The sequence below is a fragment of the Leptidea sinapis genome, chromosome 11 (assembly GCF_905404315.1).
Source record: "Leptidea sinapis chromosome 11, ilLepSina1.1, whole genome shotgun sequence".
NCBI lineage: Eukaryota > Metazoa > Arthropoda > Insecta > Lepidoptera > Pieridae > Leptidea > Leptidea sinapis.
The window spans coordinates 11,900,575-11,917,595 of NC_066275.1; the positions used below are offsets into that span (position 1 = coordinate 11,900,575).

At 35.2% G+C, this 17,021-nt stretch overlaps 1 protein-coding gene across 2 annotated transcripts in view; it reads right to left on the bottom strand.

Annotated features, from left to right (window-relative positions):
- Positions 1 to 350: 350 nt before the first annotated feature.
- LOC126966911 (uncharacterized) overlaps positions 351 to 17,021 on the bottom strand; it is a 53,097-nt gene continuing 36,426 nt past the window's right edge. Inside the window, exons 3-8 of one of the 2 annotated variants that reach the window (XM_050811192.1) lie at positions 14,364 to 14,402; positions 11,831 to 12,037; positions 10,899 to 11,171; positions 7,851 to 10,618; positions 2,518 to 7,754; positions 351 to 1,763 (exon numbers count right to left, since the gene is read on the bottom strand). In XM_050811192.1, the coding sequence (XP_050667149.1) occupies positions 1,658 to 1,763; positions 2,518 to 7,754; positions 7,851 to 10,618; positions 10,899 to 11,171; positions 11,831 to 12,037; positions 14,364 to 14,402 (8,630 nt within the window). In that variant the 3' untranslated portion in view covers positions 351 to 1,657. Of the gene's footprint in view, positions 1,764 to 2,517; positions 10,619 to 10,898; positions 11,172 to 11,830; positions 12,038 to 14,363; positions 14,403 to 17,021 lie in introns of both variants that reach the window. The other variant, XM_050811191.1, reaches the window with a different exon arrangement.

Genomic DNA, 17,021 nt, shown 5'->3' on the forward strand with positions numbered 1-17,021 from the left:
ACAAAACTGCGATGCAATAATTGCATGTTTACGAATGTTAATAGTAATGGGAGCAGTTTTCGAGCAGTTATTTTGCAGATTTACTGAAGTAGATCCAAAGCTACTTTTGTATGCGTGATTTTGGGCTGTTTCAAATAAAATAAAATCATTACTTGAAGCAGTTTAATTACAGGATTCGTACAGTTGCAATTATTTAATACAATTGCCCGTCATATGTGGATCCAGCTTGTCAACAAATCAGCGAAGGCCTTTCAGGAGAAACACGACCTTCATTGACCACACGAAGACGAATAAGAGGTCGGTTTTTGTGTAATTCATAATAAGGACTACAGGTGTAAATAAATAAAATATATCTTTAAATGGTTTATTTAAATTGATTTTCATTCACAGTTCAATATAGCTAGATTCTAGCTTACAAAATCGGTAAATTGTAATTAAACAATAACATATAAAGTTTAATTGACATGATTGAGTAGCTGTTGTGTCGCTGTGATAATTTTTTGCTGTTTTTATCACTTACAATAATTATAAACAAATATAATAATAATATGTATCACTATATACTAGAACTTTAAATAAATAAAATATTACTACAACATTACGCTCAGAACGAGGTTTGTACGAATTAATGTAACTATTTATTGATTCTTGTATGAATCGATAATTACAACAGCCGAACGACTTTCGTACCGACCTATGTCTGTCAATTATAAACTAGCACTTTTGTATAAAAATCTAAATTACAAGTGGATACAAATTTCATCAAAATACGTTTTACAAATTCCTACTTAAAAGTGCTAGCACATTCGAGTATCCACGGATTAAAGAAAACAAGATGTTAAGGTCGCTTTCTGTAAAACGTGAAATTAAAAGGAAAAATATCGACCGAGGTGATAAAAATTAGCACATCGATTGATACTTTTCTATCGCAATGAGAATTGCCTCCTAAATTTCTAAACTAAAATAATCACTGGTCTTAAAACATGGCTTAAGTACTATACACCTAACATATATAAATTATTACAAATTAAGGCATTTACAACTTTAGATTTCTTAAACGTAGGCATCTTATATTTACACGATACTAGACAAAAAGTATAAAATCGTGTAAAATAAAGAATTGACTAATCGGTAAATCAAAATTATATGATCGAAAATGGTCAAGATTTCGGCGATCTTAACTGTTCAAGAAGTTAATTATATTGTATATTTTACTCTCCATTTAGTTAATGATCATGTCTTGTGGCAAGTTCTTTATATGTCATTAAAATTTATACTAATAATAAAATTTAGAAATAAATATATGTAAACATACGTAGTATATTAAACTAGCTATAGTTTGGCACGTCTAAAGAAAAATTAATATCTTTTTCAGTGAGTTCACGAAAATTTTGAATCGTTCAATTTTAGTATAAAAATCACAGTTATTATTTCAATAAAATAAATATAACTGCCACAGCATCATAATCTATACATATAGTAATCAATTTCTACATATTATTATTATGACACAAAATCTATAACTAAGTACTCCATCGTGAAATTTGAGCATTATTCTTGTGCATTTATAAAGACGTGGAAATTAGAATCACTTAGATGAGCCCGTTCAGGTCATCTCCGTTGCTTGCTATAAAGAGTTACTTCTTAATTAAGATTTTCACCTCCGTCTTCTGGCAGATACAGCTGCTGCTATCATTTGTCTAAGCATGGGCTCTGGTGTGCATACTTTAGGATCACATTTCATTTGGCCATCACCTCCGCATCTGAAATAACAATTTTATATTAAATAGGGAGAAAATGAAAATCAATATCTGTTCATGATGAATGATCGCTAAATTATAAATTCTGATTGGTTCAGATAGTTTTAACAGACATAAACTTATAATGCATACTACTCGGCTAAGTCGAGTTAGTGTGTCTTTTGGGGCAATGTATATGCTTTTACAACTAGATCCCAGAAAATGTTCAAAACAAATGTATTATGGAATTCAAATGTATTGTTCAAAAACGTTTGTGTGGTAAAGGTAATGTAAATGACTTTCTTAGTGATTTCTCCGATTGGGAATGGAGCGATCGCCTTCAGGCTATTAAATAATAATAATAATAATAATAATATTGACACACATTTTACACAAATTATCTTGCCCCAAGTTAAGCATATATAGCCTGTGTTATGGGTTAGAAGACAACGATATATTTAATACAATATACTTACTTAAACATACATAAATACATTTAAACATCCATGACTCGGAAACAAACATCCATATTCATCATATAAATGCTTGCACCTACCGGGATTCGAACCCAAATAATAGGTTTTATTGGACGATATTACATTGTAAAAATATTTTTTAAGTTAAAAAAAAGAAGCCCGCTGAGTTTCTTGTGCCCGTTCTCAGGTCTGAGAAATACTTTTTCGAATTGGACTTTCAATAAGTATTATCATATCCTATTTTGAATAAAAATATTTGAGTTTAAAATTATATAAAAATTTAACAGATTAAATTTACTTACGTGCAATGTAAGCATGGTCCCGATGAAGATCGCACGACTTCTCCAACTTTGTATGAGTGACCTTTGATTTGACATCCTCTTCTTTGAGCTGCACCTTTATACGCGTGTGGTAAGAAATGTGGAGGTAGTGTTGTTGTTGTTGTGGTCGTTGTTGTCGTAACGTTGAGTGTGGTAGCCATCGACACAGGACATTCATAGCGTGGACAACAGAATCCTTGAATTGGCTCCTCATGACAACCGTGTATAGGAGGAGGACAGCTTTGCTGTAGGCAAATAATGTCACTTCTGAAACAGAAGCAGAAGTCGCAAGGATCATCCCTAGGTATTTGTTGTGCTGAAACGTATACTTTGCCTCCATAACGACAAGTTCCGGGTCCAAACGCTTGATCTTCTTCAACATAGTCTGGTTCCTGACCATACCCACTGACACCGGTAGGTGGAAAATCAGGTACCAAGTCCTCTGTAGGCTGCACGTCGCTCATAACCGGTTTTGATGTGACTGGTGCAAAAGTTGATGTTATTGATTCAGCAGGTTTTTCTTCAGGTTTCACATCAGGTATCTTCGAAGAAATAGTGGCCATAGTTGTTTCTTCCTGAGATGTCATTATATGGTCTGGTGCCATTGTAGTCTTATCTAGGTATGGAGTTTTAGTTTCGAGTGATTCCTCCTTCGGGAGTTCATTATCAATAGATGTTTTATCGGATTCGGTACTGGTATACAATGGCTTTTCTGTTTCGATAGGCATAGATATTAAACCTTCTTCGTTTTGAACTGGAAGTTGCGTAGATGTTGACGGCTCAAGATAAACAGCAATAGTTTCTTGTTTTTCTTCTTCGACAGCTGTGTCTTTGACTGTTACTTTCTGAGGTGATATGGTGCTTAATTTGCTGTCATATAAAACTGTAGTAGAACTGTCGTATTTAGAAGTTGTTATGTGTGGTTCCTCGGTGGTTAAGTCCCCTTGCAATTTTTCATCACTTAGAATTTGATCACCACGTTCGGTTGTATGGATTTCTGTTAGTTCCTCAGTAGATATATCACTAACGGGTGTAACAGATGTTTCAGGAATTACATGTGTGTGTTCTTCTAACTCAACAAAGTATGGCGTTGTTTCATAATCTTGATATTTAGACTCGGTTGTAACTTCAATACTTGTAATAATATCTTTTGGTCCTGGTTCTTTGGTTGTGAAAATACCTTGTGTGGTTGATTTATTATCAAAAGGTTTTGTCTCTAATTCTTCTGGTAACTCAGTATCAGCAACGTGAATTTCTATGGATTCTGTTGGGGATTCTTCTGGGATCTTAGTCGTTGTAATGTCATATGCGTGGGTATTTTGATCACTTATTTCTGGTGAATGAGTTGAATACTTATCTTCGGAAGTAAATGGCTGCAAAGTATGTAGATCATCGTATTTATCTGTTTTTATTTCATCAGGTAGTACTGCTGATATTGTTGCTTGATCTTCAGTTTCAGTTGTAATTCTGTCTCTAGAGATTGGTCTTTCCGTTGTTACTAAATTCATATGAGGTTCGCTTACTGATGCGTCACTTGTAGTCTTTATTCGTAATCCTTCTTCAATGGATGTCGAACTTTCAACTACAGTTGTAATAGGCTTGTTTGTAAAAGCATCGTCTGAAAGTGTAGTTCTTACTTCTTCACTATTCAATAATATATCTTCTTTCTCTGTTGTTAAGGATTGAGGAGATTTAGTTACAAGGGTCACTTTTGGTGATGAATCTTCGACTATTTCTTGTGGCAGTTGAGATGTTGAAGAATATTGATTATCTGTTGTGTATGTTATTTCAGTTATTTTAGGTTGATCCCGAATGTCTTGTGAAGTCTTTTCAATTATAGGATTATCTGTAATGGATATAGTTTCATCATTTACGTTATATTCAGTACCTGGTGTTGTTACATCTTCTGATATAGCTTGTGTAATATATTCGGTTGAAGACTTTTCTGTGACAACTGTTTGTGGAATTGTAGTGATTAGTGTTAGTTCAACTCCATCTTTATCAGTTATGGTAGTTTTTCTTGATGTCTTTTCGTATTCTGTCAATGGCGTTTCATCTATAATAGGTGCTTTTGTGAATGGCGTGGTGTCATCTGAAGTTTTATGTGTGGCGGTATTTTGTATTAAATCTATCGAATATTGCACTTTTTCTGTTGTTACAAATTCATTTTCATCGGGTTTGGTTTGCATGCTAACACTAGAATAAAGATCATGTGAAACAGTATATTGATCCATGTCTAATGTTTCTGTTGAAGTATCTGGTTTACTGGTAACCAGAGACATCGGCCTTTCAGTTTCAACAGGCTTTATATCAGGAGTTGGTTTGATGATTTCCTCTTCTAATGTAGCCGTTTGGAAAAGCTGGGTTGCCTCAGTAGCACCCCCTTCAGGTTTGACGTGTGTGCCAGAGACGATTGTGCTTTGCTCAAATTGGATATGAGGTTCTTTAGGTGTAAAATCAGACACCCTGACAGGTTGTACCGTCACAGGATACGGGCCATATGTCGCATCCGTGTCGCTTTCAGATCCGGCTTGAGATGTTACGATTTTATTTGAACTATCAGTGGTCACATCTAATTGCTGTTCCTTTGTTGTAGTTATCGCAGCTTCTTGTGTGAATGATATGTCAGGATGACTGGTAACATCGATTTCAAGCATGGTTGGCTGATCGGTTTGCTGTTCATCTCCATATTTCTTTGTTCCTTGGTATTCATCAGCTATGGTGGTCGCTTTATCTTCGGTTGCAAACAGAGATAGAGTTGTATACTTCCCATCATCGAGTAAATCAGGTTTATTCGTTTTTGTTTCAATATTCTGATCCTCAACATTTATAGTTGATTTTTGGCCAAGTTCATCTTGCTTTGTAACTAATTCAATTGTCTTAGGCGTTGTATTTTCTGCAAAATCATCAAGTGGGGCTTTTGTAGTTCCTACCGAAGTAAATATGTAATCGGTCTGGGATATTTCTTTGTTGAAAATATTCGAAGGAGTTGTACGTATACGTTCAGAAGTTGGTACCATCTCTGTTTGTTGTTCCATTGATATTTCAGTAGCACCTGGCAATGACGTTGTATATAGTTCTTTTTCTGGAATTGTATACTGTTTTTCTGTTTGCTTTTCAACATCTGAGTCCAGAATTTCAAGTGTAGTTTTTTCAGGTTCATACGATGGTGTAACAACTTCACCAAGCTTTGTATCTTTAGGTGTAGTCAATTTTGGTTCTGTGTCTGCTTGTTCATTCGTCTCAGTAACTGTGTCAGTGCTAGAACTTGTGATTTCATCCATCAAAGTTATACCTGGTAAAACATTGTCATCATCATGTGTTGAAACAGTTGTTTGAGCTTGTTCCTCATTATAATCTTTGTGTGGTTTAGGATGGCTTGTAGATTCAGATAGCCCCAATGTTGTTAATTTATCTAATTCATCACTAAAGGTTTGCGAAGTTTGATAGGTTTCTGAAGAGCTCTGAACAGTAATACTGTTTGGAGATGTGAATTCTCCTACTACAGTACTGTGTTTTTCAACATCTTCAGCTGATCCTAATATTTCAGTAGGTTTCAATTCCTCTTCGTATATTGGTGGCGTTTTAGTTTGAATATCCAACAAAACAGATGTTGTCATTTCTCGTTCTGTTACCTTATTACCTGCAATCGGACTTTCTGTAGATTTTGAATCTGTTTCCTTATTATTAATGAACATTTCGGAAATTTCGGTGGTATGGTCAACATCACTCTGGCCTATATTTGTCGTTGTGATATCATAATTAACTGGTGCCACCGTCTCCTTTACTGAGTCAGTATCAATATATTGTGGATTTGATTCTTCAGTCTCCCCTGGAGATATTAGACCATCTGTTTGCGTTTCATCTCTGATTCGTTCTGTTACTAATTGTGGTTGATCGTCTTTAGTTGATCCTTGAGATGGTTTATAAAGTAGAGTTGTCATATCTAAGTCTGCTTCTTGAGTAGTTATTATAGATTTTTGTGTAGTTTGGTGTTCGGGTTTACTGTCATCTTGAGAAATCTCATTATAGATTTTACCATCATTATCAAGCTCCGGTAATTCTGTTGTATGAAGCTGTATTGTTGCATCAGGAGATTCAGTACTATGTTCAAATTTGGCAGAATCTTCTTCGATGCTAGAAGTACTTTGAATAGTTTCTGTTGTCACGTGGTAAAGGTTGGTAATAACCGCCTCCGTAGATTCGTATTTATTTACATCAGAGTTAGAAACAGTTGTATATTCATCTTGGAATTTATCTCTTAAAGGATGGTTTGTTCCTTCTTCTTTTTCTGGAATAGGTTTTGTTGGTTCTACATCGGATTCTAATTTTGAATCGTCTTCATCAGATGTTATCGCCTTTGGCGTAGTTAGCTTAAGTAGTGATTCAATATTTGGTTCAGCAGACGCTGTGTCAGCTTCCAGTTTTGATTCGTCTTCGCCAGTTGTTATTTTCTTTGGTGTGGTTTGCTCAAGCGATAATTCAGTAGTTGATTGTGCAGAAGCTATATCAGATTCTAGTTTTGAATCGTCCTCACCAGCTATTATTTTCTTTGGCGTGGTTTGCTCAAGTAATGTTTCGGTGGTTGCTCGTGCCACTTCTATATCGGATTCTAATTTTGAATGATCTTCACCAGTTGTTATATTCTTCTGTGTAGTTTGGTCCAGTGATAATTCAGTAGTTGGCTGTGCAGGTTCTATATCGGATTCTAATTTTGAATTACCTTCAGCAGTTATCATTTTCGTAGGCATCGTTAGCTCAATTGATATTTCGGTGGTTGCTTGTTCAGATTCTATATCAGAGCCTAATTTTGATTCATCTTCACCAGTTGTTACTTTCTTTTGCGTAGTTTGCTCAGGTGATGATTCAGTAGTTGGTTGTGCAGGTTCTGTATCAGATTCTAATTTTGAATCATCTTCGCCAGCTGTTATTTTCTTTTGAGTAGTTTGTTGAAGTGGTGATTCAGTAGTTGGTTGTGCAGGCTCTATGTCGGATTCGAATTTCGAATCGACTTCACCAGTTTCTATCTTCTTTGGCGTAGTTTGCTCAAGTAATAATTCAGTAGTTGGTTGTGAAGGTTCTATATCGGATTCCAATTTTGAATCGTTTTGAATAGTTGTTATCTTTTTTGGCGTAGTTTGCTCAAGTGATGATTCAGTAGTCAGTTGTGCAGGTTCTACCTCAGATTCCAATTTTGAATCGTATTTAATAGTTGTTACCTTCTTTGTGGTAGTTTGCTCAAGTGATGATTCAGTAGTCTGTTGTGCAGGTTCTACCTCAGATTCTAATTTTGAATCGTATTTAATAGTTGTTACCGTCTTTGGGGTAGTTTCCTCAAGTGATGTTTCAGTGGTCGGCTGCACTGGTTCTGAATTGGAAACCAATTTTGAGTCATCTTTGCCGTCTATTTCTATCGTTGTCATCGATTGCTGAAGTAATGTTTCTGTGGTTAATTGTGCTGGTTCCTCGTCATTTTCTAATTTTGTGTCACCTTCATTAGATATGAGCATATTTAGCGTAGTTTGCTCAAATGAAGTTCCAAATGTTGGTTCTGCTGGTTTTATATTGAATTCCGTTTTCGAACCGTCTTCACCCGTTGTTATCTTCGTAGGCGTCGTTGGCTCAAGTGATGTTTCGGTGGTTGCTTGTGCAGATTCTATATCAGAGCCCAATTTTGATTCATCTTCACCAGTTATTACTCTCTTTTGCGTAGTTTGTTCTAATTTTGAATCATCTTCACCATCTGTTATTTTCTTTTGAGTAGTTTGTTCAAGTGACGATACGGTTGTTAATTGAGCAGGTTCTGCATCGGATTCTAATTTTGAATCATCTTCACTAATTGTTATTTGCTTATGCGTTGTTTCTTGAAGTGATGATTCAGTAGTTGGTTGTGCAGGTTCTATATCGGGTTCTAATTTTGAATTATCTTCACCAGTTGTAATCTTCCTTTCAGTAGTTTGATCAAGTGATGATTCAGTAATTGGTTGTGCCGATTCTATATCAGATTCCACTTTTGATTCGTCTTCATTAGTTGACACCTTTTTTGGTGTAGTTTGCTCAAGTGATGTTTCAGTGGTTTGTTGTGCTGGTGTTGTTTGCTCAAGTGATGTTTCAGTGGCTTGTTGTGTTGGTCCTATATCAGATTCAGATTTTGAGTCATCTTCACTAGTCATGATCAACTTTGGTGTAGTCTGCTGAAGTGAAGTAAACGTATTTGAAGTTTGGTCAGAGTCTTCTTCTTTAGTACAGCTATCTCCAATACATGGTACGTTTAATTCTATTTGACCATGTTCTTTTCGTCTACAGTCATTATTTGTACATATAGCACTTTCATCTCGTTCATCGTTTAGGTTTTCACAATTTTGGTCGTCGTCACAAATATTATTTTGAACTTCTTTCTTTGTAGATTCAGGGGTTACTTCTTGTGGATGGCAATTATCATCTTCACAAGGTTTGACAACAGGTACTTGGCATCCAACCTCTGAGGTACATTTTTCAGGAATTGGTTTTTCAATCTCAATGCCACATTTATCATCATTGCATTTTGGTACATTTTCTTGTATACATCCATTTTCCCCACAATTCTCATTATTTATAACGATTGGTGTACTAGGTTTTGGGCTTTCAATTATATGACATTCATCACCCTTACATTCAAGTGTTGGTTTGGATGTTTCAGTACCTGACATTTGACTATGGGATTCTGGTGCAGTTGTTTCTTTTGTATTACACACATAAGTCGGGCAGCAAGAGTCTGCAGAGTCATAAATAGGTTCGCAATCGTTCATATTTTCCATATATTCGAGAGGTGGTGTGCAAACTATAGGGTCGCATTTTATTATACTACTTACACACCTGCAACTTGAGTGACATTTGCTTGATGTAGGTACGTTGCTATTATTTCTATATGTTATACCACCTAGTAAGCAATCTCCTTCTCCAGGAATTCTTCCGGGCTGGTGTCCTAAAGATTCATCCTCAATTATTTCATTTTCATTCGTGTTTATTGTTGTAATATCAGGTAGGTTTATTTTGTCTGTTGACGTCGGTGTTACTTCACTGACCAATAACTTAGGTGATTCAGTTTGAGACGTGTTATCTATTTTAGACGGTTGTTCAGTTTCTAGTAATTTCTCAGTTGTAATATCATTACTTAGATTGCTTGTCGTTTCTGCAAGTATATCATCACTTGGCAATTTAGTGGCCAACAAAAACTCTTCATCTAGTTGAGTGCTCTTATCCAATGAAGTATCCGTTACCAAATGCTCCTTTGGCGTAGTTGTACCTTCAGCTACCAAAGTTTCACTGAACGGTTCAGTTGGTGATGTAACAACCTCAGTTGTTTCTTGTAGTGTATGTTCATCTACCTTCAATGTTGTAGCACGAGGTTCAGATGTAATAGTGTCTCTAGAGGTATCAGGAATAGTGTTGCTCGGTAAAATACTCTCTGTAGAATCATGGATATCTTCTTCTACTTTACCAGTTATTGCTGTGATTAGATTTTTATCCATGTCTGTGTATAGCCCCGTGATCTCACTTGTTCTCTCAGGCGTGTAATTCTTAATTGTTGTTGTATCGAAACTAGATGTGGTTAAAGACAATTCCTCTCCACTTCCTTCATTTTCATTTTCAAAAATGCCTGTTTCTGTAATCGGTTCACCTGGTTCATTTCTGTAACCACTACCCTCTGCTACCCGTCTAGGAGGAGATGTAGTAGTTATATCTTCATATAAACTTGTTTGTGCTGGCTCAGATTGAATTTCATCTCCTTCACATATATACGTATCTGGGCAGCATTGGCCATGTCGTGGTGGAATAGAAGTACAATTTTTACCTTCATTTTCCATTGGAGTTCCACATTCTTGCACGACACATACAATATCTCCTTTCATGCAATAGCAATGCTCACAAGCTTTTTCAGTCTTTATGAGAGCACCATCAGCGAATATCTGGTCATCATGTACACAGTTTTGTGTGGTCTGTGTTACAGGCATCATCGTTGTAGTTGTTAATAAGAATCCAGGTGTAGGTCTTACTGTAGTGGTCATATCATCCAAAAGCGGTATTTCATCTTCAGGGTGATCTGTAAACAGAATTAATAGCATATCAATTTATAAATAAATACAATTCATATTCATATTTAAGTATAGGATAAGTATCATATTTTTATCTGTGTCTTTTCATTGTGAATTTCATTTTCTATTAATTTTGGAAATATTTGGTAATTCATGTACATTTGTGTAAATTATAATATTTTTTAAGGGACGTTTAAGTTATGATATACGTACATAGCCAGCTGAGACATAACTAATATACTTATATTTTTAAAGATTAATATGTAAAAAAAATGGAAGTATAATTACCACAAGAGTATCGAATGGGACAGCAGACATCTTTGTGGTAGATCGGAGTACAGCCATCTACGTGGAGAGTACATTCTTGCATAACACACGTCGTCATGTTACGGATGCAGTAGCAATGTTCACATGGCTTGTTTGGCGTCGATGGCACCTTCGAACCTTCCGGGAAGTATTTGTTGTTGATGCTGCAGCCATATTTATCTAATTTTCCTATGCCTGTTGCGCCGTATTCAGCTGGTGAAGATGTTGATGTCGAAGTTAGCAGGTCAACTGGAACTAAAGAAACAAATAAATGAACATAAATTTTGTTTTATCACAATGATATTTCATTTACAACTTTTTGTCTATTTCTCGAATGTTTCAAAATCTTATGAGAGAATGTTTGCGAATTAGGAATATCATTGAAAAAAAAAAAACTTGATTCCAACTTTAAAATCAAAAGACAAAACTAATTGAGGGTCCAGTACATAGTCGACAAATGATATTTATAAACTGGAGGAAAAATATAACTACATGACATTGGCCTTTTTTATTCAAACAGGGCCTTTTTTTATTCAAACAGCTATAACACGAATCGAATGACAGCTATTGTAAACTGTTATTATCAAAATGTATAAAGCTCAACCAAATTGCATACACGTAGGTAGATTTTTGTACAAAGTGATAATAAATTTTGGACTACGATTTTACGCTCTATGGCATAAATATATAGAAACGTAAGTAAGTCTGCTAGCAGACTAGAAGAAGCTAGGGCAAAGGCCGTTATTCTGTAAAGCTGATGTGCTTCTTCCACTTTTCTGCAAAGGGCATCATGGTAGGTAGATGTGTAGTTTACTGTGGCGAAATACGTGCGCATATGATAAAGCTTAGGATTTTACCCCACAAATATATCACATACAAAATTACACTTTGTAGTTTATTTTGAACAAACTCACCATCTGGGCAAGTCACAATAGGACAGCATTGATCCGCTCGCTTCTCTACAGTGCAGTCTTGGCCAATAGCCTTCGTAAACGGGCACACTTTCAGGTAACACATTAACATTCGGTTGTGACACGTGCAGTTGAGACAGGGCTCGTTCGTCATAATCCGGTCTCCTTCACCATAATGCTGGAAATTGTAATAGCAGCCCTCTGTTGAACCTGGAAATAAAATATTAACTTTAATTTGGATTTAAAAACTTTTTATTTTTTATTTTTTTTTAATGGAAAAGGAGGACAATTGAGCGTACGTCACCTTGTTATAATCATCACCGCCGCCTACATTCTCTCGCAACACCAGAGCAATCACAGGAGCGATGTATACGCGCTTTTTTTTAAGGTACCCATGTCGTGCCGGAAACACCGCACAAGGAAGCGCATCCCGCAGCATTGTTTTACGTGGAAGAAAGTTCCTTGAAAACCGCACTGTGGAGGAACGCATATCCAGATGGTGGGGATGATATGCTAATCGTGCGTAGGTTGATTCGGCGCCAGGTATCAGGTGAAACAGCTCTTCAGAAAACTCCCCGTGATAATTGCGATAGAAGACACAAAATGAAGCGACGTCTCTACGCAACACCAGGCTATTGAGCCGTTTACAGAGCACTGGATCCCCGACAACTCGAGCAGCTCTGTGTTGTACGTGGTCAAAAGGTTTGAGCTGATACTGGGGATCGTCAGACTAGAGATAACAGCAATACTCCATATGTGGCCGGACCCGCGCTTTGTAGAGTGCTAGAATGTGGGCCGGCCGTTGAAGTATTGCCGTTATTAATTAAAGTATTTTAGGTGCGTTGGGTATTTTTTGAGATGGGAAAAACCTTTGCACTCGTGACACTGGTACCGTTACCGACAGCTCTATTAAGTATCTACATATATTGGCCCCGTTTACAAGAGTTGAGCTTGGGTTGAGTCTTGACGATTCAAAAAAATACAAACGTACTAGTCGCCGCTGTGATAGCATTTAATGCATCTTGTGCAAAGAAGTCCCAAACTGGCAAAGATTGGCAACGCTAGAAAATTCTTTGTCATAACTTGCTTGCTCGTCCAATGGCCATATTTATTTAAACTAATTGCTTCACCGATGCTTATTCTTAAACTATATTCATCGATCAAAGAATTATACATCAGTTTTATTTTGTGGGAAGTTTCAGCAAAAGCCGAAGTGCGAAAAATCTCCATAATCGATTACCTAAGTACTAGATTTTAAGTAAACAGGTTGAATGATGCAAGAATTAATACGTTGCAAAGAAAACATAAGCAAGATTTCATAATAATTGGATGAATTAGCAACGCATAGAGTATAAGCATACAAACATTCAGATTAATTTAAGAAAATCACAATAAAGGAAATTTATTAAATAAAACTTATAGCAGTTTTATATCAAATTACATACAGGATGCAGAAAAAGAAAACCCGGAATGGAAATTAAATTATGCCTGAGCTTTACATTAAAACAAGGGTATATTTCAAAAGGTTCTTTCACTTACACACATAATGAATTATCTCTTTTTGTATTTTCAAGATAAGCATAATATTTAAAAAACATTTTCAAACCATCCAATTTGCTAAACACACACGAAGAATTTTAATATCAGTCCCCGTAGACTGGAGAAATAAAAGTGTGCTCAGTTCGCAGCATTTACGTTAATTCAATAATTTTGTATTATTTGCAAGGAAATACTCCATGTTTAGTTGAAACCTTCTTTTTAAATCTATGTAACGTGTGTTTTTTTTTGTTTCTCTTCTGTATTAATCTCAGTGGAAATTCTCTTAATAAACAATGTTTGGTGTACGATTTTCTTGGGCTAATACTACAATGCATCCCTCGCATGTGAACATGCCCCGTATAGCAAGCTGCCGATGGGTAAAACAACCCTTAGTTAAATCAGCTTTGCTCAACGTTTGCACATGTGATTTGTTGATTGTCAGAGCAAAGCTGAGGATGATAAGAAATGAAAAAGAAAATTAGACGGTATACATTGATTTTACAAAATTGCTGTATTAAAAATTGGATCAGGCATTATTACAGAGATGATACTTACTACACCTTAAAAAATACAAATCCATAAAATTTCATTATAAGCATTCAAATATTTTTTTACAAATTTTATGAAAATAGGGACGAGACGAGAGATTAAATACAGATAACGTGCGAGTTGAATGCAGAGTTCAGGAATAGTGACAGTGTTGTGACCTAATTATAAGATGACAATAATTATAAGTGTATCGATAAATTTAAGCAATGCTTACCATTTAACACTGGGTCAAAATGATTAAAAAATATTTTATCAATTTCTGTATCATTTTAACCTAAGATTAAATCTCAAAATTTTAAGCCACGACTACGGTACAGCACTACACTACAGGCGCGTGAGGCGAGGCGTGTGGAAAGCGGGGGGAGATGTTGCCGCTCTTCACCCCAGGCCCCGACTCCGTTCAACTCGCGCGATGAATGAAGTTGAAAACTGTTGCAATAGTACATACCTTCGTAGAGATCTAGCGCTGTCTGGTTAGAGGTGGGTGCTGAAACAATAAAACATAATATCAATTACTTTTCAATAATACATCTTATATTAAGCTTAGGTTACCCAGCCTTGTTTTTAAGGGAAGCTTTTCAATAAATACCAGTTATTACTTAAGAACAACGGCATAACATTATGGACACTCTCTCATTGCAGTCTTAATTAATTAGTTTTCTAACAACTATTGCTCAGAAAAAATGACACACCTACAAATGTACAGAAAGATATAGTTTTTTAATGGAACAAGTCGTTCGACCTTTTGTACCTAACCCAAATCCTATAATTGACTTTTAACCGAATTCAAAAAAGGAGGAGGTTCTCAATTCGTCGGTATGTTTTTTCTATGTTTGTTACCTCAAAACTTTCGACTGATAGTTCGATTTTGATAGTTCTTTAATTTTTGATGATTTCAAAAATAACAATAACCGTTACTAGAATTAGATTAATTGATGAGGTTGTATAAAACACGCAGTTATTTTCATACTTTTTAGTGCATATTATATCTATTGTTTTGGAATAGTGTTTTTGAAGTCGGTTTAATTTTTTGTTAAAATTTTTTTCATCATTATAATAAAAATAGTAATAAGCATCACAACACAATACTGAAATAATAAACCGCAGTTTTTTTTAAATAATAATATCCTAGTGATACTTGTTTTGCACACCGTACCAAAGCGACGATGTGACGTCATCGACGTCAGGTCCAGAGAGAAGTACTAAAATATTTAACAAATTTTATAAACACGAAAATATTACGATCAATTCTATTTAGTATCTACTGTAGTGTCACTCAAAAAAACACAAAATCCAATCTATATCATTAAGTTATAACAGTTTAAACCCGTGTCATTTATATTATAACGGCTGTCAGGAATGTTTCCAATGTCCAGTTTTTATCTTAAAGTGTATGATTGACAATAAAATCCAAATTATTGCCATAACGGGACGAGTCTAATAGTCGAGTTTTCGTCACTGATGACTTGCGCTGTTTAAGATTCGATACGTTGATTTGAAGAACGTGTTTTGTAAGTTTGTTTTAATAATTTAATGTTTTCAGATTGCCTTCACGCAACAATGAATGATTTACTTCATCAAGATTTTTTAATAAATTTCTTAGGGTATAAAAATAAAAGTAAAATAAAAAGTAAGATGGTCTCAAACTAAAATCAAACTTCCGCTGCACATATTTTTCATTTGGAATTGGCGTTCAATATCTTGTTAAAAATATATTGACATAGACATAGAGATGTAAATCATGCTAAATAAAACAACCTATCTCTTGCAGATGTCGAACCCATTATAAGTTTATAGAAAGAAACAAACACCATTCGAACAATTATAGCTCGTCAAGACGCAGGCATAGACGCTAAACATAAGCGTGAGCAGATAAAGTAACGTTAAAATATTTTCAATGAACATTCATGAATTCCCAAGGAACTAGAATTATTTATGTATATATTGGCAGTATACATGTAGATGTAGATCATGCTAAATAAAATAAACTATCTCTTGCAGATATCGAACCCACAATCAGTTTCTAGACAGAAACAAAAACCATTTGAACAATTATAGCTCGTCAAGACTCAGGCATAGACGCTAAACATAAGCAAATAAAATAACGTTAAAATATTTTCAATGAACATTCATGAATTCCCATGGAAGCAGAATTATTTATGTAAAAATGTGCGCTTAGGCGACATGCTCCGAAACTGGTAGACTGCATGAATTTAAAATTTGCACTCCATCAATATGGATTGCTGTTTCAATGAACGACTGTCGCTATAGTTGCTATGCGCGACGAAGTTCACACGGTACCCCTAAACATTGTAGGACGCATTTAAATATACTTCCTATGTATAACATAAATCCAATATGAATTCTATGAAGTAATCGTGCGGAGGATACTAATCCTGGGTACGAAAATAGCTCTAACAATATGCATAGCGATGTGCTTTTGGAGTTTTGATCTGTTACTACAATTTCATTTTCACTAGGAATTACTGTATGAATGCGTTTTGTTACAATTTTTATGGTTTATTCATTAAAATTCCCAACACGAATGATCAGACATTAACTGTATAAGCTTTATATATCATTATCTTTTATTTTTTGGGGATACCTTTGTCTAGTAGTGGACTTCTTCCAGATGATATGATGATGATGAAGAAGCATTATAGATGTTACATAATACATGTCTCTTTAAAAATATGCGATCGTCGTGTGTTAGCTTGTCTAGGAGTTAGTTTATCTTATGTTTTTGTACTCAATTTCAAAATCTATACTAATAAATGTAAAGCCGGTTTTTCCTTCGGTTATACTGCGAAAACTACTAAGCCGAACGGAATAATACTAATACTATAAGATGCAGTGTGCTTCGGAGAAGGATTTTGTATGATATGATATGTTGGTGATTACGTATCGGGGACCTCTATTTTTTTTACTTAGAAATACCAATATATTTGCAATACAAATAATTCAGTCAATGACATTTCATTACATACGACAATTCATACAATGAGCGGGCGCGGGGTACTTAATTTATATGGCAAAGCAACGTTTGCCGTATGAGCACTTGTATGAAAATGTACCGTAAGACAAGATGAATTCATTAATAAATTGA